The sequence below is a fragment of the Hyla sarda genome, chromosome 11 (genome assembly GCF_029499605.1).
Source record: "Hyla sarda isolate aHylSar1 chromosome 11, aHylSar1.hap1, whole genome shotgun sequence".
Classification (NCBI taxonomy): Eukaryota; Metazoa; Chordata; class Amphibia; order Anura; family Hylidae; genus Hyla; species Hyla sarda.
The window spans coordinates 46424624-46446147 of NC_079199.1; the positions used below are offsets into that span (position 1 = coordinate 46424624).

General features: G+C 44.1%; 1 protein-coding gene and 1 long non-coding RNA gene across 2 annotated transcripts in view; one reads left to right on the forward strand and one right to left on the reverse strand.

The window, feature by feature from the left end:
- Positions 1 to 7459, forward strand: part of PPP1R36 (protein phosphatase 1 regulatory subunit 36) — a 62655-nt gene extending 55196 nt beyond the window's left edge. The window contains exons 9-10 of the mRNA XM_056544936.1: positions 5894 to 6076; positions 6990 to 7459. Coding sequence (XP_056400911.1) covers positions 5894 to 6076; positions 6990 to 7215 — 409 coding nt within the window. The 3' untranslated portion in view covers positions 7216 to 7459. The remainder of the gene's footprint in view (positions 1 to 5893; positions 6077 to 6989) is intronic.
- Positions 1 to 21524, reverse strand: part of LOC130294849 (uncharacterized) — a 252918-nt gene that overhangs the window by 33666 nt on the left and 197728 nt on the right. The window lies entirely within an intron of this gene.

Below are 21524 nucleotides of genomic sequence, written 5' to 3' on the forward strand. Positions count from 1 at the left end.
ATCCGGGTCTTCAGGGACGAGGTAAGTACCGGGGCCGGGCCCCAGCACTCCCCCCGTCCCCCGCCGCGTTCTCCGGTCTTCCTCCCGTCCTCTCCGGACTTCCAGGGGCCGGGCAGGGCGGGAGGATGTAACTGCCCCTCCCCCTGCGATTGGTCGGTTAGCTAACCGACGGATCGCAGGGGATAGGAGGAGGTGGCAGGCTTGCCACCTCGCTCCTAGCCTCCAGCATGGTCCTGGCTGTCTGTGACAACCGGGATCATGCAAAATTACCGCAAAATTACCGGGCGGTCGGGTCCCAGAGACCCGATCAGCCTGGTATCGCCGCAGATCGCAAGGGCGATTTCCCTACATGGCCCCCCTCGGCGTTTGCCCTGGATGCCTGCTCAAGCATTTCAGCAGGCATCCGGTTCCGATCTCTGTCCGGCGCGCGGCAGGGACCGGAAAACGCCAGGACATGCAGGGACGTCCTGGGTCCTTAAAGCCCAGGATGCGGGGACGTCCCCGTACGTCCTGGGTCCATAAGGGGTTAAAGTCCAATGCAAATCAATGGGAAATGTATGCTCCCACATAACTTCTGTACAGCTGGAGATATTTCAATAATACCTGGTACACATATTACTTATACGTCAAATAAAAATATAGTTAAATTAATCCTTAGATACATCCTTATATAAAAGGTGGGTTTTGTTTCAAGTCCCATGCAAGTATATGGGACTTCCAGTACCTTACTCCACAAGCTCCGCTCTGCATCTCCTGGTGAATGTGTCTGTCCGGCTTGCAAGCCACACCTCATCTCACAAAGACACGCCCACAGTTTAAGCCCCACACGTTTTATTATCTACCCTATTTGTGCATCGGTCTGGCTTGCAAATCATGCCCAGTCCCACAAAGCCACGTCCCCTTCTATTTTCAGCTTACAATATCTTCATCACAAATCAGTCCCACCTAAGGGCAGGATATGAGGATGGGATATGAGGACGGGATATGAGGATGGGATATAAGGACAGGATATGAGGTCGGGATATGAGGACGGGATATTAGGTCGGGTTATGAGGATGGAATATGAGGTCAAGATAGGAGGACAGGAAATGAGGTCGAGATAAGAGGTCGGGATATGAGGATGGGATATGAGGTCGGGATATGAGCACGGGATAGGAGGATAGGATATGAGGACGGGATATGAGGTTGAGATAGGAGGAAGGGATAGGAGGACGGGATAGGAGGAGGTCAAGATATGAGGACAGGATAGAAGGTCAGGATATGAGGTCAAGATATGATGACAAGATATGAGGACAGGATATGGGGTTGGGATATGACAACAATATACGAGGATGGGATATGAAGTCAAAAGCTTCCTCCTTTGTTTATTTTCCTCCCCAACAAGGATTAGGAAGGAAAAAAACGGGCAACGCCGGGAACTTAGCTAGTCTATATATATATATATATATATATATATATATATATATATAAAACTCAATGTGTGTGTGTGTATATGTTCCAGCATCACATCCAAACGGCTAGATATTAACATGAAACTTGGCACACATGTTACTTATATGTCAACAACAAACATAGGATAGGTCATTTAACCCTTACTCACCCCCCATTTGCCCTGGTCGGGGTTTTTGTTTAAAGTCTGATACAAGTCTATGGGAAATACATATTACTGCATAACTTCCAAACGGCTGGAGATATTTCGATAATACTTGGTCACATGTTACTTATATGTTCACTTAAAATATAGGATAGTTAATGTAACCCTTAACTACCCCCATTTGTGAGGGTCAGGGTTTTTGTTTAAAGTCCAATGCAAATCAATGGGAAATGTTTGTTCCCACATAACTTCTGTACCGCTGGAGATATTTCAATACCTTGTACACATATTACGGGTCAGGATAGGAGGTTGGGATAGGAGGTCGGGATAGGAGGTCGGGATAGGAGGACGGGATAGGAGGTCGGGATAGGAGGTCAGGATGGGAGGTCAGGATAGGAGGACGGGATGTGAGGACGGGATATGGGGTTGGGAAATTACAACAATAGGAGGACTGGATATGAAGTCAAAAGCTTCCTCTGTTGATTTTCCTCCACAACAAGGATTAGGAAGGAAAAACTGGGCAACGCCGGTACTCAGCTAGTATATATATATATATATATATATATATATATATATAATATATATGCAACCCATTATTGAGAAAAAAATTGTAATATCTGAAGTACCGTATATACTCGAGTATAAGCCGAGTTTTTCAGCACGATTTTTCGTGCTGAAAACACCCCCCTCGGCTTATACTCGAGTGAACTCTCCGCCTGTCAATCCCTTCTCAGTGGTCTTCAACCTGCGGACCTCCAGATGTTGCAAAACTACAACTCACAGCATGCTGCGGCCTTCTTCATCATTCAGACCCCCATCTTTAGTTTTCTACTCACCTCCCCTTGGTGGGAAGGAAGGGTGAGGTGGTCCGGGCCATCTATGCTGCAGGGACCGTCCGGTGGGGAGGGTTAGTCGTTCCGGGCTGTCCATCTTCACCCTTCTCTGCTCCAGGCCCGGCCCCGGACTAGTGACGTTGCCTTGACGGCGACGCACAGAGACGTTCATGCGTCGTCGTCAAGGCAACGTCACTAGTCCGGGGCTGGGACCGGAGCGGAGAAGAGGATCCCCCTGTGAAGATGGACAGCCCGGAACGACTATCCCTCCCCACCGGACGGTCCCTGCAGCGTAGATGGCCTGGACCAGCTCACCCTTCCTTCCCACCAAGGGGAGGTGAGCAGAAAACTAAGGGGGGGGGGGGGTCTGGATGATGACGAAGGCCGCAGTGGTCTTCAACCTGCGGACCTCCAGATTTTTCAAAACTACAACTCCCAGAGTTGTAGTTTTGCAACATCTGGAGGTTCGCAAGTTGAAGACCACTGGACAGGCGGTGATGATGAAGGGGAGGGGGGGTGGGATGATCACAGGAGGATGATGACAGGGTGATGATGATGGGGGTGTTAATGATGGGGATCTGGATGATGACAGGGGGGGGGATGATGGCATGGGGGGGATGATGTATTTCCCACCCTAGGCTTATAGTTGAGTCAATAACTTTTCCTGGGTTTTTGGGGTGAAATTAGGGGCCTCGGCTTATATTCGGGTCGGCTTATACTCGAGTATATACGGTATTTATTTTGTTATATTTAAAATATCACATACTTGAATTGCCTGGATGGAATAACAACAATAAAAGCCTCTTATTATATGCGCATGTGTAGTGAATAAATGGAGTTTTGTTTTGAATTGTTTCTAGCCTATGTTTGTATCTCAAAGTTGCACTGACCTGGAGGTTATTCTTATAATATTTTTTTTAGGACAGATGTTCATATTGATAATATAAAACTAATTATAGAACAATAATTATAATTGTTTATTTATTTAATTAAGATGAATATGAAAAAAATGTGAATATGATTTATTTGGTATGAATATGAATGGAAATTATATATATATATATATATATATATATTTATATGGAAATTATATATAAGGTATATGAGGATCTATCTTTGACAGAGAGATTAGTGTCATGCATCTATAGTATTTTTGGTATTCGAGTGTACAGGTAACTGGTGAAATGAGAATTGGCAAGGGTGGAGTGATCCATTGATAAATGACAGAGGCTGGAGTGGTCCAAAGGTTAGTTCCTTAAAGATTTGATTAATGGATGAGTTCTGTGGACTCATTAACTCCACTCAGTGATAATGTTTCCAGTCGATAGATCCAGTACATTTCATGTTTGGTTAGTTCTTCCAACCTATTTGGAATGTACTCGTTGATTTGATCTATTGGGTAGATGGAGATGGGGTCCTTGGTTTCTGGATGTTTTTCTTTACAATGTCGGGATAAGCTGTGTAGTAAATAACCTCTTTTAATATTTAGCCTATGGTTATTCAGTCAAAGGTGGAGTTCTTGAGTGGTGCGTCCTACATACTGTAGGCCGCAGCAACACTATGACTTGGACCACGAATGATGATCTGCAGTTCAAGTGGTGTTTGATGATGAATACTTCACCAGTGTTTCTGCAGAAGGGTTTTAATTTTATTATGGGCACAATTGTATGTGGTAATAAAGTTGAAACGGGGTGTGCTTGTATCCGATTCTTGTTTCTTTGTTTTTGCTAGACAGTCTTCCTGAGACAGTGATTCCATTTTTCTCAGTGAGACTGTGGAGAGTTTAAACATCCAGAAGATTTCTTTCTTCTTTAGGGAATCTCTAAAGAAGAAAGAAATCTTCTGGATGTTTAAACTCTCCACAGTCTCACCAAAAGGTCTTAATGAGGTGGTTGAAACCGTCCTATAGAGATTACTATAAGGCACACTTTTATTTTCTTTATATATATATATATATATATATATATATATATATATATATATATATTTTTTTTTTATTATTAATTTTTTTTTAAGCAATTTTTACTCCCTTCTGTGTTATGGGTATTAATCTTAACATGCACTGAACCCAATAGTGGCACAATGCGTGCAGCCCCAGCTATCAGCGTACTCGCTCTCACCTGTTTGATTGACAGGCGGGAGCGAGCACCGCAGTGACTGGATTTCGACTCATTGCCAGGCTGAAATGAGTCGAAATCCAGTAGTGACGTCACTGCAGAATGCATTCAGCCACTGGGAGGGCGACCCCTAGTGGACGAATTTAAAAGTGATTTTAAACTTGTTTAAAATCACTTTTTTTAATTAAAGTATATTAGAGATATGTTGTTGTACGTAAGTACTACAACATATCAATTTTTAGATTTCATGACAGTGCCCATTTAAACTCTCTATTAAAAGTTAATAATCAAAGCCTGAAACGAAGCCAAAAACAGGGAGAACAATGTCCTAAATCCCTCGTATTGTGAACAGATTGAAAACCACTCCCGCTTTTCAGAAGATTAATGGTGAAAAAATACAGGGAGGCCACAGGGAAAAACATTAATAAATAGAGTGAAATGCATTTCTCTGTAATTTACAATTTACTTTATGTTGTTCTTATTATGCATTCACCAAAAAAGTGGATAGGGCCTAGTGGAGGGGGTGTGACCACCACTCTGTAGATTTACTATGCTTTATGCCAGAAACCTGCATAGATAATAACTAAAAATCTACTCTCTATCATCGCTGGTAAAGATTTAAGCCTGAAGGCATCTGGACAGATCTTAAAAGGGAATCTGTCACCAGTGTCACATGCACTAACCTGTCAGTACCGACAGGTAGTGCAGGTGACACACATGACAACGATACTTATCTTGTCCCGGTCTGTGGTGGGCATCTCCTGTAATCTCCTCCATTAGTTCCTGCTCCGAGCACTCTTCTGTCTGACCACAGCGCTCTCTGCTGACACCTCTGTCCATGTCAGGAAATGTCCAGAGCAGGAGAGGTTTGCTATGGGGATTTGCTCCTACTCTGGACAGTTCCTGACATGGACAGAGGTGTCAGCAGAGAGCACTGTGGTCAGGCAGAAAATAACTCAATGTCCTCTGTAGTATGCAGCAGCTGATAAGTAAGATTTTTTAATAGTAGTAATTTAATCAGTTGATTAAAAAAAGAAAAAAAAAGAAGAAAAAAAAAGGTTTTCCACCGGAGAACCCCTTTAATGCATTTGGCACATCTCACTGTAGCTTTGGCATTCAGCAATGTTTGCAAGACCTGTTGGCTGTCCAGGCATGCTGGAAGTTGTAGTTTGGCAACAGTTGGAGAGCCACAGGTTGGAGAATACTACTGTAGGAATTGCAGTAGACTTAATGAGAACCAAGTGTACCAAAATATTATACCAGATCGTATTGTAGAATTATTCTTATGGTTATAGATTTTTGCATTTAATCTCATATTGAACTCATAACAGAATTGTCTTTTGGAACAGGAAAGCTAACAACAAAAGGTCCCCCATAAAGAAGATCATCACCCATTGCTCCCCTGTGCTCAGTTCTCTAATTCCAACTCCAAAGGAACGATCTCAGTACCTATTCCACCAACATGAACTTCACCCGAAAGGTACTGAATACCTGGATATGGAAGAGCTTCTGGATTACAATATCCCAACCTGGTGAGTGGTTTCTGTAAAGAGCAAAAAAAGAAAAGACCGACGGGAAGGCGCCTAGTGTGATACCGTTGATGACAGGTGGTGGGGGGTTAGTCGAAGAGTAGGTAATGGATGCTCACCTTGAGCGAGCAAAAAACTCGCATGTAGACCCACAATGGGGTTAGTGGTATAGATGATAGTCCACCCAATGCAGCTGCTAAGCCCAGGGTACAGGACAGGACTAGCCAGTCCTGGAAAGATATGCAGTAGCGAGGAAGAAAAATCCCTTTCAAAGGGCGCTGCTGTTGTCTTGGTGAGATGAAGATAAGAAGCCCGAGGCAGAAATATTTTGCAAGGTATAGCTTTTTTATTGGTGCAGAATCATAGCAAGCAGGGATACAGGCAGGATATTGGTGAGTGGTTTGTAATGGAAGTTTCTCTCCTGCAGAACGTTCTGTTCGGCCAACAGCTCACTCTCCTGATCATCCATATGCTGTGTATGTGCCCCCAATGGAAAGTGCAGATAATGCAGTTAAAATCCAACAAGCCCAATCCACCCCTGATATCTGTTGCAACCAAGAAGCCCCAATATACATTGCATGGCCAGGGGACAGGTTTGGCCAACACTTATGTTGTATCAGCAGGGCATGCATTAGTTCTCCATGGGGGAGGGAGGGGGGGGAGGGGGGATGGGGGGGGAGAAGTAAGCTGCTAGACCGCTTTGGTGGCTGCATATCACACATGAGAACAAAGTCATTTTAAAATTCAGCATGTCTAAAACTCATGTCTAAAACTCATGTCTAAAACTCTCCACCCAATGTTTCCTTTGGATGTAAAATAATATACAAGGAGTGGTTTGCGTATAGGCCAAATATCTAAAACAAGAAGAGACAAGAGAGCAGCTATTCATGTAACACTCTTCTCTGTTTCTACACAGTATTGGAATAATAGGAGAACCTATGAAGCAATTCCACTTTTATGATCTTACACCATATGGAGTTGATGAAGAGGAGGAACCAGATCCTGATAAACAGAACAGTTTCTCTTCTTTGGACTTCCAAGGATTTTCAGGTTATCACTCACCAGTACGACCTGCTACTGGCCGCCAGAGCCAGGTTATATCAAGAGCCACCACAGAGGCCACATATTCTGATATGTATTGAGGTTTTTGTAATAGACTAACTAGACAGGCTATGGACTACACATGCTAAATAATCACTATGTCAGCTATGGAGTCACTACAAAGACCATGAATTTATTATACTGGACTTCTTACAAGGACAATAGGCTGTGGTTTTACTACTATGGCCAGTATTTGGACTATAGCCTTAATACAGATGATTTATCATCATTTATATGTTGTATCCATTATTTCCTCTTTATTATGAAGCATTAAAGATGCTAATCTCTTTTGTTCGGTATTACTTTCATGGAGAGTTCATGGAGAACTGGGCTCACTTCGCTGTCGGTTACCTGCTCTACCGTAGGGATGGGCTGCACCTCAATGGGGAGGGTGCAGCTGTGCTTGGGGAGAAGATGGGACTTGGGGGAGGGAACCTACAGCATAGGGGGGGAAGATAGTGTAGATAGAGAGGTGGGAATTATAAATGTACCTGGGGGTGGTGCGGAGGGAGGGGTTAGAATAGTTAATAGGAATAGGCTTCATAGGAAAATAAAACTTACACCCTTGAATCCCATTAACCCCAATAACATAAAGTATGGAAATGTAAAGTGTATGTTCACACATGCCAGAAGTCTAGCAAATAAAATTGGGGAGCTTGAGGCCTTGATACTGGAGGAACATATTGATATAGTTGGGGTCACTGAGACATGGCAGGACTCCTCGCATGACTGGGCTGTCAATCTGCAGGGGTTTACATTGTTTTGGAAAGACAGAATGAACAGAAAAGGTGGTGGAGTCTGTCTGTATGTAAGAAGTTGTATGAAAGCCAGTGTGAACGATGCCATAGTGTGTGATGATTCTGAGGAGGTGGAATCACTGTGGGTAGAATTACAAAAGGAGGGAAATACTGAAAAAACAATACTTGGTGTAATCTACAGACCCCCTAATATCACTGAAGAGATAGGTCGGCTGCATAAACAAATAGAGAGGGCCGCCCGGGCAGGTACAGTGGTAATAATGGGAGATTTTAACTATCCAGATATAGATTGGGGTCCGGGGTTGGCTAAAACTACAAAGGGGCGACAATTCCTAAATTTATTGCAGGATAATTTTATGGGCCAGTTTGTGGAGGACCCAACAAGAAGTGATGCCTTGTTGGATCTGATCATTTCCAACAACGCAGAGCTGGTTGGTAATGTAACTGTGAGGGAAAACCTTGGTAATAGCGACCACAATATAGTTACTTTTGACTTAAAATGTAGAAAACAAAGACAGACGGGGAAGGCAAAAACATATAACTTTAAAAAGGCAAATTTCCCTGGGCTGAGAGCTGCACTACAGGACATAGACTGGGGGAGGTTTTCTCAAATACTGATACAGAAGATAAATGGGACATCTTTAAATCAACTCTAAATAACTATACAGCTAAATATATACCAAAGGGGAACAAATATAAACGATTAAAACTAAATCCTACATGGCTGACAAATTATGTTAAAAGAGCAATAAACAACAAAAAAATAGCCTTCAAAAAATTCAAATCTGATGGGTCAGCTATAACATTAAAACAGTACAAAGAGCTTAATAAAATCTGTAAAAATGTAATAAAAACAGCAAAAATTCAAAATGAGAGACAGGTGGCCAAAGAAAGCAAAACTAATCCTAAATATTTTTTTAGATATATAAATGCAAAAAAAACAAGGACAGAGCATGTAGGACCCCTTAACCTCTTCAGGACGCAGGGCGTATGGATACGCACGTGGGAATTCCGGTCCCCACCGCTAGCCGGTTGGGGACCGGAGCTGGATGCCTGCTGAAATCGTTCAGCAGGCATCGCGGCATATCGCCCAGAGGGGTCTCTGACGGCCCCGAACAGCCATAGCCAGCAGGGGTGAGGTGGCACTAGTGCCACCTCACGATCGCCCTGATTCGTCGGCCGGTTTACCAGCCGACCAATCAGGGCACCTGCTGCGGGTGTCACTCCCGCAACCCGCTCCAACCCTCTTCCGGAGGACGTGAGTGGGTGCGGGAAGTTGACCCCAGCAGCTGGGGACCCCGATCCCCGGCGTCCCTGTTGGGATCTGGGCCCCAGGAGTGGCAGCGGCGAGGGACTGACCTGTGTGCGGCGGCGTGGAGCAGCAGTTGGAGGTGAGTGACAGCCTCCTGCTGTTGCTTAGCAACAGCTCCCAGCATGAAAAAAGGGCATGCTGGGAGCTGTAGTTATGCAACAGCAGGAGGCAGACCACCACAACTCCCAGCATTCCCAATGGGCATGCTGGGACTTATAGTTTTGCAACAGCTGGAGGTACATTTTTTCTATGGAAAAGTGTAACTTCAGCTGTTGTATAACTACAACTCCCAGCTTGCACAAACAGCTAAAGTGCATGCTGGGAGTTGTAGTGGTGCATCTGCTGGTTGCATAACTACAACTCCCAGCATGCCCGTTGGCTAGTCGGTGACTGCTGAGAGTTGTAGTTTTGCAACAGCTGAAGGCACACTGGTTGTGAAACTCAGAGTTTTTTTTTTTACCTAACTCAGTGTTTTACGACCGGTGTGCCTCCAGCTGTTGCAAACTACAACTCCCAGCATGCACCGTACATGCTGGGAGTTGTAGTTTTGCAACAGATGGAGGCACATTGTTTGTGAAACACTGAGTTAGGTCACAAACTCAGTGATACATAACCAGTGTGCCTACAGCTGTTGCAAAACTAAAACTCTCAGCATGTACAGTCTGTCAGCTCATGCTGGGAGTTGTAGTTTTGCAACAGTTGGATGTTCCCCCCCCCTCAATGTGAACGTACAGGGTACACTCACATGGGCGGAGGTTTACAGTAAGTATCCGGCTGCAAGTTTGAGCTGTGGCAAATTTTCTGCCGCAGCTCAAACTACCAGCGAGAAACTACTGTGAACCCCCGCCCATGTGACTGTTCCCTAAAAACACTACACTACACAAAATAAAATAAAAAGTAAAAAACACTACATATACACATACCCCTACACAGCCCCCCTCCCCAATAAAAATGAAAAACGTATGGTACACCACTGTTTCCAAAACGGAGCCTCCAGCTGTTGCAAAACAAGTACTCCCAGTATTACCAGACAGCCACTGACTGTCCAGGCATGCTGGGAGTTTTACAACAGCTGGAGGCACCCTGTTTGGGAATCACTGGCGTAGAATACCCCTATGTCCACCCCTATGCAAGTCCCTAATTTAGGCCTCAAATGGGCATGGCGCTCTCACTTTGGAGCCCTGTCGTATTTCAAGGCAACAGTTTAGGGTCACATATGGGGTACATAAGGAACGTACCAAGCAGTACATTGAGCCTTAACACCCCACAGGTGTTTGATAAATGTTCATTAAAGTGGGATGTGAAAAAGGAAAAATTAGATTTTTACACTAAAATGCTGGGGTTACCTCAAATTTTTCATTTTCACAAGTGGTAACAGGAGAAAATGTCACCGTAAATTTGTAAATACATTTCTTTGAATTAAAGGGGTACTATCGTGGAAAACTTTTTTTTTAAATCAACTGGTGCCAGAAAGTTAAACAGATTTGTAAATCACTCCTATTAAACAATCTTAATCCTTCCAGTACTTTTTAGGGGCTGTATACTAAAGAGAAATCCAAAAAAGAAATGCATTTCCTGTGATGTTCTGACCACAGTGTTCTCTGCTGACCTCTGCTGTCCTGGAGAAAACATATGCTTCTCTGGACAGTTCCTAAAAATGGAAAGCAGAGGTCAGCAGAGAGCACTGTGGTCAGGACATCACAGGAAATGCATTTCTTTTTGGATTTCTCTTTAGTATACAGCCCCTGAAGGATTAAGATTTTTTAATAGAAGTGATTTACAAATCACAGGCCGGAAGAAGGACGTTCCTACGTCCGAAACAGCCGACGTAGCCTCTGAGCGCCCCTTACCATCTACGTCTATGCCATGGTGATCCCGGACTCGGAGCCCGTAGCAGCTTACCGGCGGTGAGTGCATGCTTATCTTTGTTTTTGTATATTGATTTACAAATCTGTTTAACTTTCTGGCAGTTGATCTAAAAAAAAAAAGTTTTCCACGGTAGTACCCCTTTAAGGACATACCTCATATCTGGAAGTAAACAGCTCTGCGGGTGCACACCAGGTCTCAGAAGAGCAGGAGCGCAGTCAGGGGCCTTGAGCATTTACATAGCTGCCTATGGAGCCAGAACAGCGGGGCCCCCCTTCAAGGAGCGTTACATGAGGTACACTATGTTACTAAAGTGGGGTACAGTGGGACGTAAAATGATAAAACAGGTTATGTTCCCAGAATGATGACCCAGAGCATAGCCAAAACAAAAAAATATGCCCACCCCAAACCCTATGCTCTGAATCATCATTCTGGGAATGTGATGTGTGTGGCCGTCCCTAAACTGTTGCCAGGTAACATAAAAAAAGTCCCTGATTATAGTGACTCAGTGACCCATGACCAATTTTTTGAAAAAAATACCTCCAGAGGTCTTATCAGGTTTTTATTTTTTTTATTTTTTTTTGATGAAAGATTTTTCTGGGCAATTTAGTGGTTTATGGGGTTAAAACTTGGAATGTACTCTGGACTTGGTACATTGGGGTCAAATTATGAGAAATTAAAATGAAAAGGGAAAATTTAGTACTGCACGGAAGTGCGATACTCCCTGAAGCTGTTTTTAATGCAGAGGTCCGGATGATCAGGGCAAGTGTCACATTGAGTGGTGGTGTCCTTCTGTATTCCCCTCTTGTGACACACACTGCATTTTTTCTGGGATTGTCCCTTCTTTCCAGTGTGGGGGACTTTACCTGGAAAGTGTTGGCCAGGGATAATCCTGGCACCTATAACTCCAGTTTCTTGGGAAGTCTAGCCTGCTCTTTTCTGGTCACCAAAGATCAGCACTAGAGGTGAGCGAACTTACAGTAAATTTGATTCGTCACGAACTTCTCGGCTCGGAGTTCGCTGACTTTTCTTGCATAAATTAGTTCAGCTTTCAGGTGCTCCGCTGGGCTGGAAAAAGTGGATACAGTCCTAGGAGAGTCTTTCCTAGGACTGTATCCACCTATTCCAGCCCACCGGAGCACCTGAAAGCTGAACTAATTTATGCAGGAAAAGTCAGCGACCGCTGAGCCGAGAAGTTCGTGACAAATCGAATTTACTGTAAGTTCGCTCATCTCTAATCAGCACCCTTAGGATTTCTTCTTGGAACTGGAGAAATGTCCCTGTGTTGCCATCGTACTGGGACATTACAAAAGAGTTGTACATGGCAACCTGTACCAAGTAGGCCGCAACTTTTTTGTACCATACCCGTGTTTTCTGCATGGCCATTTATGGCTTGAGGACTTGAACAGAGAGATCAACTCCCTCCATATACTGATTGTAGTTCAGAATACAATCAGGCTTGAGGACCATTGTTGTAGTACCTCGCACAGGGATAGGTGAGCTGCTGCTACCATGAATAGTGGTCAGCATAAGGACATCCCTCTTATCCTTATACCTGACCAGCAACAGGTTTTCATGGGCAAGGGCACAGGACTCACCCGTGGGCATAGGTGTCTGCAGAAAATTTAAAGGGAGGCCTCTCTTGTTCTTCCGCACAGTCCCACAAGTGGACGTGGATCTGGGAGCAAGGGATGTGAACAGAGGGATGCTGGTATAAAAGTTGTCCACGTACACATGGTAACCCTTATCCAGCAATGGGTGCTCAAAGTCCCAAACGAGTTTCCCGCTAACACCCAGAGTGGGGGGACATTCTGGGAGTTCAATAAGGGAATCCCGTCCCTCATATACTCTAAACTTGTAAGTGTACCTGGAGGTACTCTCACAAAGTTTGTAGAGTTTCACGCCATACCGCGCCCGCTTCTAGGGAATATACTGGTGGAAGATAAGTCTTCCCTTAAAACTGATGAGAGACTCATCTACAGAGAGGTCCCTGAGCGGTACGTAGGCCTCCAAAAATTTGGCCCCAAAGTGATCTATGACCGGCCTCACTTTTAATGCCGGTCATAAGCGAGCTCAGGGAGGACAGAAACCTTCCGTGGAACAGAACTATAATAAAAAATCGCCTGAAAGACAGATCCAATCTCAGTCAAAAGAGTAACTCAGAAGCGCATAACACCAAAACTCCTGCCTCCATGGCATTCGGATCAGGGGTCACCTCTTTAGTGCCTGTGAGACCTGATCTGAAAATATATATTTAACTATCCTCTCTGTGTAAAGATTCCCATACAACTTTCACAGGGGTCGGTCAGACACTCATTCAGCCTCCTGTACACATGAATGCTCAGCCTGGTTCTTGACACCCCTGGCAGCGGCTCACCATTTGTGGGAACTATGGGGGATATTTATCAATGTTTGCTTATGTATTCCTTTTTTTTGTTCATTTTTTTCTTACAATTTTTTTTGCTTAGGTGCGACTTATTTATCAACTGCTTTCAGCCTGCTGATAAATTTCTTTCATGTAAGCAATTTTTCTTTTTTTGCTTTGGTAGTGGCTTTTTCTGCTCCATGTCTGAGCTGGAGAAAATGTTGTATTTTTTTTCATGTAATGCGACTTTTTTGCGACTTTCGCACTTGATAAATCTCTGACCACTGCAAGTCAAAAATAACTTTTTGCTTTGGTAAGCAAGATTTTTATTTTTTGCTTAGAACACTGCACAATCAAAAAGTCGCTGAAAAAAGTGCGGCTTTTTTGCGACAATTTTAAGCAAAAAATAACTAAATGCTTTGATAAATGTCCCCCATTATCATTGCACAGCAAAGCAGACTTGCCATACCAAAGCTAAAAATGGAGCCCCCTTCTGTTGCTTGTTTACCCCATCCAATGTTCAATATTATTTACAATAAACATGTGTGGTGACACCACGGGTGGAAGGAAGGTGGGATTAACTTTTTGTGACACCTGGGCACCGTTAACCTACATGGTCTGAGGATGAGATCGCTTCTCCTGAGCCAAGGACTGGGACAGGGATGACATTGATGCAAGGTTACGGATAACTAACTTTACTGTAGCAGGAAGTAGCAAATCCGTGACAGTACAGACTTTAGTGCAGACTAGTGATTATAGCAGCCCACGCTTGATTTAGAGACTTTGAAGGGAATTTATCAAGCAATTTAGACAGCTTTTTTTCAACTAAATTTGTCGCAGGAAAAGTCACAGGCTGGTGAAGTGCGACTTTTCTTGCATCATTTCATTTAGAAAGTTAAATTTTTATTACCACGAAGTGATCTGATTTAAATCACTTTGTGCAGTGGTAACTAATTTATCACACGGACTGTATTTAGAAGAAATCACAGGGCAATTCAACCCTGCCATATACTATACAGTATATCTCCATGCGACAACTGTATTAAGGTCCGTGGGACTTTTAATCCAATTGTTACATGGCCCGCCACTGCTCTGCAACATTTAAACAGAGCAGTTCAGCGAGCATTCATCAACATCTGAGTGCCATTTAATAAATTTGGCGCACGGACGCCACTTTGCCCACAACTTTTTTTTATCTTAAGTGAACAAAAAACAAGTTCACTTTTGATAAATGCCCCTTTTTGTGCTAATTGACTGACTGGAGACTATTTTTCTCCCCAAGGACTCTGTGCTCACCACCAGGCAATGACTTTCACCTGTACTCTGGGTAGATTGGCATGGCTGCAAACTTCAGGTTCTACTCTTCAGGTCTCCTTACTCTGTTCCTCAGCTCCTCAACTCCAAGACTCCTCTTACACTCTCCACACCTCCCTAGACTCCACACAACAACAACTGAACAGCTCCCCCCCCTACACTATATAAGGGCTAATGTTGGGGGGGCTCCCATTGGGGTGTCAGGGTCACCTGGTCACTCTGCAGCATTCCCTTAAGGATACATCACATAATTTAACACAACATAACACAGGAATACAAAACAGAATAATAAATTACACTATGGAACAGCGAACCCAACATATAGAAAGCATTGATGCCCGAGGCAATCTTTAGCCCACAGGATGGCATCGTGTGCTGCGACACAATACATGTAGTGATAAACCCCTACCAACAATGATAATGTAGTAAAAACCTCAGCATCTCATCATGAAGCCCAAAAAAGTATGGTTGGGAAGGGGTTACATTGCAGAAATCGCTTAACCCATTAACGACCATAGACGTGTATACACGTCCAGGCAGGATGCACGTTGCTGCACCAGGACGAGTATACATGTCCATGGTTCTCGTGGGTGCTGCCCAGTGCACCCACGAGATCGCCGCAGGGACTCTGCTGTAACACACAGCCGGGACCCTGCCGCACTGCCGAGACCGAAGTAAACTTCGGTTCCAACAGTTTAACCCTTACAGCCGCGGTCGGAAGTGACTGCTGGCTGTAAGTGTTATGACAGAGGGAAGGAGCTCCTGCAAACTTTACATAGCACATAAAAAAAAAATTCTACATTTTCAAAATTTCAAGTTAAATTGTTAGGCTTCTAATTAATTTAAAATGTTAATTAAAAACAAAAGAAAGGCTTTCAAAATAAAGTAGACATCTGAAAGTATAAGTTTCATAAACTGGTCAGAAAGTATAAATATATACAACCTATTAGTGTTAAAATAGCAAAAAAAATCGTTATTTTTGTAAAAATTTCATGATTTTTTGCATTGTAAAAAAAAAAACTACAAATGATTTCGGCTTACTTTTACTATGCACATGAAGGACAAAAAAAAGTCAGACATCCCCGATTTGGAAAAAACAGGCCTGGTCTTGCAGGGGCGTACAGGTTTTCTTGTGTTGGTCCTTAACCTGTTGGGGACCATTGGCGTATGGATACGCCCTTGTGTCCTGGTACTTAAGGACCAAGGTCGTTCCTGTACGCCCGTGGAAATTTCGATCCCCACCGCTAGCCGGACGGGGATCGGAACGGAATGCCTGTTGAAATCATTCAGCAGGCATGCCATGCAAATGCCTGGGGGGAGGGGGATGTGTCCTGAGATTCAGATCGGTGATTTGCGGCTATTCTGGGCTGATCGGGTCTCTGATGACCCAGATAGGGGTGACACCTCCTCCTATCCCCTGTGATTGGCCAATGCGGACAATTGGCGAATCGCAGGGGCGCGGGGGTGGGGGTGGGGGTGGGGGGATAACGTTCATTTCCACTGCGTGCCCGCCCCTGGATGTCGGGGCATGCTGGGAGTTGTAGTTTTGCAACAACTGGAGGCACACTGGTTGGGAAACAATGTCTGTTTCCTAACTCAGTGTTTCTCAACCTGTGTGCCTCCTGCTGTTGCAAAACTATTACTCCCAGCATGCACTGACAGACCATGCATGCTGGGAGTTGTAGTTTTGCAACACCTGGAGGCACATGGGTTAAGAAGCAATGAGTTAGGAAACAGACAGTGGTGCGGAAACACTTTGGTAGTCTGTTACCTAACTCAGTGTTTCCCAATCCCAACCAGTGTGCCTTCAGCTGTTGCATAACTACAACTCCCAGCATGCATGGTCTGTCAGTGTCATGCTAGGAGCTGTAGTTTACTTGAAAAATTGGAAAATTGCTGCAATACTTTGAAGCCCTCTGGTGTCTTCAAAAAGAAAAAACATGTAAACTTTATGATGCAAACATGAAGTAGACATATTGTATATGTGAATCAATATATAATTTATTTGGAATGTCTATTTTCCTTTCAAGCAGAGAGCTTCAAAGTTATAAAAAGGCTAAATAAAAAAAAAATTCATGACATTTTTGAATTTTTCACCAAGAAATAATGTAAGTATGGATGAAAATGTACCACTTACATAAAGTAGAATATGTCACGAAAAAAACTATCTCTGAATCAAATTCATAAGTACAAGCATCCCAGAGTTATTAATGCTTAAAGTGATAGTGGTCAGAATTGCAAAAAATGCTCTGGTCCTTAGGGTCAAAATGGGCTCGGTCCCCAAGGGGTTAAGGGGTTAATTTTATACATCTAATTCTTCCTAACATAATGATTAATAGTAATATTGTGGAATATAAAACAATATTCATAGCACATGATATTTTACAATTATATAAAACAAAAATGTTCTGGAATTAATATAATCTGTCATCTTAATCCCACTGGGTAGAAATATAAAGACATGTGTAAAGCTGTCCCAGCTCCATGGTATAAGCAGAATGATAACAAATAGTGATGAGCGGCATAGGCCATATTCGAATTCGCAATATTTCGCGAATATATGGACGAATATCCGTCATATATTCACAAAATTTGCATATTCGTAATATTCGTTTTCTTCTTTTCTGCGCATATGCAAAAATATATGCACATATGCGCATATTCGCGAATATTGAGCCCTCTCTTCTTTATAGGGAACTTATGGGCCAGTGCATTAAAGGGGTACTCCGGTGAAAACCTTTTTTCTTTTAAATCAACTGGTGGCAGAAAGTTAAACATATTTGTAAATTACTTCTATTAAAAAATCTTAATCCTTCCTGTACTTATTAGCTGCTGAATACTACGGTGGAAATTCTTTGTTTTTTGGAATGCTCTCTGATGACATCACGAGCACAGTTCTCTCTGCTGAAGTTATTATAAAAATAATAACACTTTATTTACTGTCCGTAGTGGGATTTGAACCCAAGTCCCCAGCACTGCAAGGCAGCAGTGCTAACCACTGAGCCACCATGCTGCTCTTAGCATACATCTGCTATGGATGGTTGCTAAAATGGACAGAGATGTCAGCAGAGAGCACTATGCTCGTGATGTCATCAATGTTCCAAAAATAAAGGAATTTCATCTGTAGCATTCAGCAGCTAATAAGTACTGGAAGGATTAAGATTTTTTAATAGAAGTAATTTACAAATATGTTTAACTTTCTGCCACCAGTTGATTTAAAAGATAAAAGGTTTTCACCGGAGTACCCCTTTAACTCTGTGATTTTTTGCCCGTTGAAACCAATAGGCCCATTGTGGTATATGGGGATCTCACGGTATGTAAAACTGTATGATAAGCAGGAGGGTCTCTGCAGTACAGTGTATGGGAGACCGTGCGGTGGTTCGAGTCTTGGGGTGGGACGGAGTGTTACAGTGTTGTGGTTAAATGCAAGTCAAAGAGAGATGGGGGATGGACACTACACCAGATCTAGCACAATAGAAATAGAGCTATGGCAAGCTCAAAAAATAACTGTGTCCTGGTGAACAGAGAACAAACATGAGGTGCAAGACACTAGCAGGAACGAGCAATTCCACAGTCAAGAAAACGTAGAAGAAGAAAATATGCCTGCACTCACCATTGTGTTCAAATGCAATTCATGCTTTCATTCATAGCACGGAAAAAATTAACAAAGTCCATAAAGAGTATCACCCGGGGTGCAGGGAGGGAATGCGGCTACCAGCCGAAGCAGGAGTGTATCAGCAGAACAACAGCGCAGTTTCACATCACAGACACATCATCCGGCGCTGTCGTTCTGCTGATACGCTTCGGCTGCCGGCTGGTAGCCGCATTCCCTCCCTGCTCCCCGGGTGATACTGTTTATGGACTTTGTTAATTTCTTCCGTGCTGTGAATTAAAGGATGAATTGCATTTGAACTCAATGGTGAGTGCAGACATATTTTCTTCTACGTTTTTTTGAGTGTTTTGGTTAAACTTTACTTTCCTGGAAAAGCTGCTGAGTTGCCCATAGCAACCAATCAGATCGCTTCTTTCATTTAGCAGAGGCCTTGTGAAAAATCAAAGTAGCTATCTGATTGGTTGCTAAGGGCAACTCAACAGCTTTTCCAGGAAAATCTGCTGAGTTGCCCATAGCAACCAATCAGATTGCTTCTTTCATTTTTCACAAGGCCTCTGCTAAATGAAAGAAGCAATCTGATTGGTTGCTATGGGCAACTCTGCAGATTTTCCTGGAAAAGCTTATGAGTTTCCCTTAGCAACCAATCAGATCGCTTCTTTCATTTTTCACAAGGCCTCTGCTAAATGAAAGAAGCGATCTGATTGGTTACTATGGGCAACTCAGCAGATTTTCTTTGAAAAGCTGCTGAGTTGCTCATAGCAACCAATCTGATCACTTCTTTCATTTTTCACAAGGCCTCTGCTAAATGAAAGAAGCAATCTGATTGGTTGTTATGGGCAACTGGACAACTTTTCCTTTGCAAAGGTTTTGATAAATCTCCACCTATGGGGGAGATTTATCAAAACCTGTCCAGAGGAAAAGTTTCTGAGTTGCCCGTAGCAACCAATCAGAATGCTTCTTTAATTTTGGAGAAGGTCTCTGAAAAATGAAAGCAGCGATCTGATTAGTTGCTATGGGCAACTCAGAAACTTTTCCTCTGGACAGGTTTTGATGAATGCCCAGCCTTACACATTACATCCAGTTTCAATTAACCCCAATACCCATATTTCGTACCCCATTAACCTAGTTCCCATGGTTCAAACACTCAGTTAATTGCCGATTGACCTAGTTCTCACGGTTCAAAGGCTTTCTTAATTACCAATTGACCTACATTTATCAATCACGAGTAAAAAAGTTAACCCACAACACTCCATCCCACCCCGGGACTCGAACCACCACACGGTCTCCCATCCACTGTACTGCCAAGACACTCCTGCTTATCTTACAGTTTTAAATCACAGAGTTAATGCACTAGTGCAGTGGTCTCCAACCTGGGGACCTCCAGATGTTGCAAAACTACAACTCCCAGCATGCACGGACACCCAACGACTGTTCGGGCATGCTGGGAGTTGCAGTTTTTCAACATCTGGAGGTCCCCAGGTTGGAGACCACTGCACTAGCCCATTAGTTCCCTATACCATTAAAGAAGGAAGGGCTCAATATTCGCGAATATGCACATATGTGAAGAGCAGAGAGGGATCATCGGTGATCACTGTGATGTGTACTGTGAACAAAAAAAAGGGAATATTCGTAACTGCGAATATATAGTGCTATATTCGCAATATTCGCAAAATCGGGAATATGCGATATTAGCGATTAAAATTCAAATTCAATCAAATATTCGCGAGCAACACTAATCAGCAGCCATCCCGGCATATCGTCCAGGGAGGTCCCATGTCGGCGATCGCGACATATCGCTGGTCAATTCAGACCTGCGATTTGCCACTATTCTGGGTCAATCGGTGTCTGGTTACCCAGTGACCCGAAGAAAAAGGGTGAATGGGGCTGTCCGAGACAGCCCCATTCACCCTTACCCAGCAGGAGTGTCCTTCTACACCTATTTTCCCAAACCATCCTACTCTCATACTGTTCTCATGTCGCCAAGTTATCTGACTACCTGGCCCAAAAATTATGGATTATAAAAGGTTAGCAGCATAAGGGAAAATTACACATTTTGAACCGAAAAACCCATTTGAATTTTTAAATTCAAAATACAGGCCTACCTCCTCCCCTTCAGCCTGCCTGTCCATCTCCAAAAATTGCCTTTTTAACAATTACCGTATTTATCGGGGTATACCACGCACCGGCCTATAACAAGCACCCTCATTTTACCAAGGATATTTGGGTAAAAAAAGTTTTTTACCCAAATATCCTTGGTAAAATGAGGGTGCGTGGGTGTGCGTGTGTATACCCCGATACACTGTTTCTTACCCCGCAGAAGCCCCCAGGAAAGGCAGGGGGAGAGAGGCCGTCGCTGCCCGCTTCTCTCCCCCTGCCTTTCCTGGGGTCTAGAGCCCTGCTGCTGCCGCTTCTCTCCCCCTGGCTATCGGTGCCACTGCCCCTTCTCTCCCTCTGTCTATTGGTGTCGCTGCCCCATTGCCTGCGCCGACAGAAAGAGGGAGAGAAGGGGCAGCGGCACCCATTGCCAGCGCCGCTGCCCCATTGCCTCCCCCATCCCAGGTTGTATAATTACCTGTTGCCAAGGTTGGGTCTACGCTGCTTCAGGCCTCCGGTGTGCGTCCCCTGCGTCGTTGCTATATGCTGCGAGACGCAGTGACGAGTGACGTCACTTGTCATTGCGCCGCGTCGTGAAGCGCCGCGCAACGACGCAGGGGACGCACACCGGAGGCCTGAAGCTGCGCGGACCCGACCCCGGCAACAGGTAATTATACAACCGGGGATGGGGGAGGCAACGGGGCAGTGGCATCGGCAATGGGTGTCTCTGCCCCTTCTCTCCCCCTATCTGTCGGCGCCGCTGCCCCATTGCCGGCGCTGCTTCTCTCCCCCTGACTATCGGCGCCGGCAATGGGGCAGTGGCACCGATAGACGGGGGAGAGAAGGGGCAGCAGCACCGATAGACAGGGGGAGAGAAGGGGCAGCGGTGCCGATAGCAGGGGTAGAGAAGCGGTGGTCGCAGGGACCCCAGGACAGGCAGGGGCAGAGAAGCCGGCAGCGGTGGCGGTCTCTGCATCTGCAAAAGCCGCTACAGTTCATTGATTTAAAGTGCCCACTTTAAATCATTG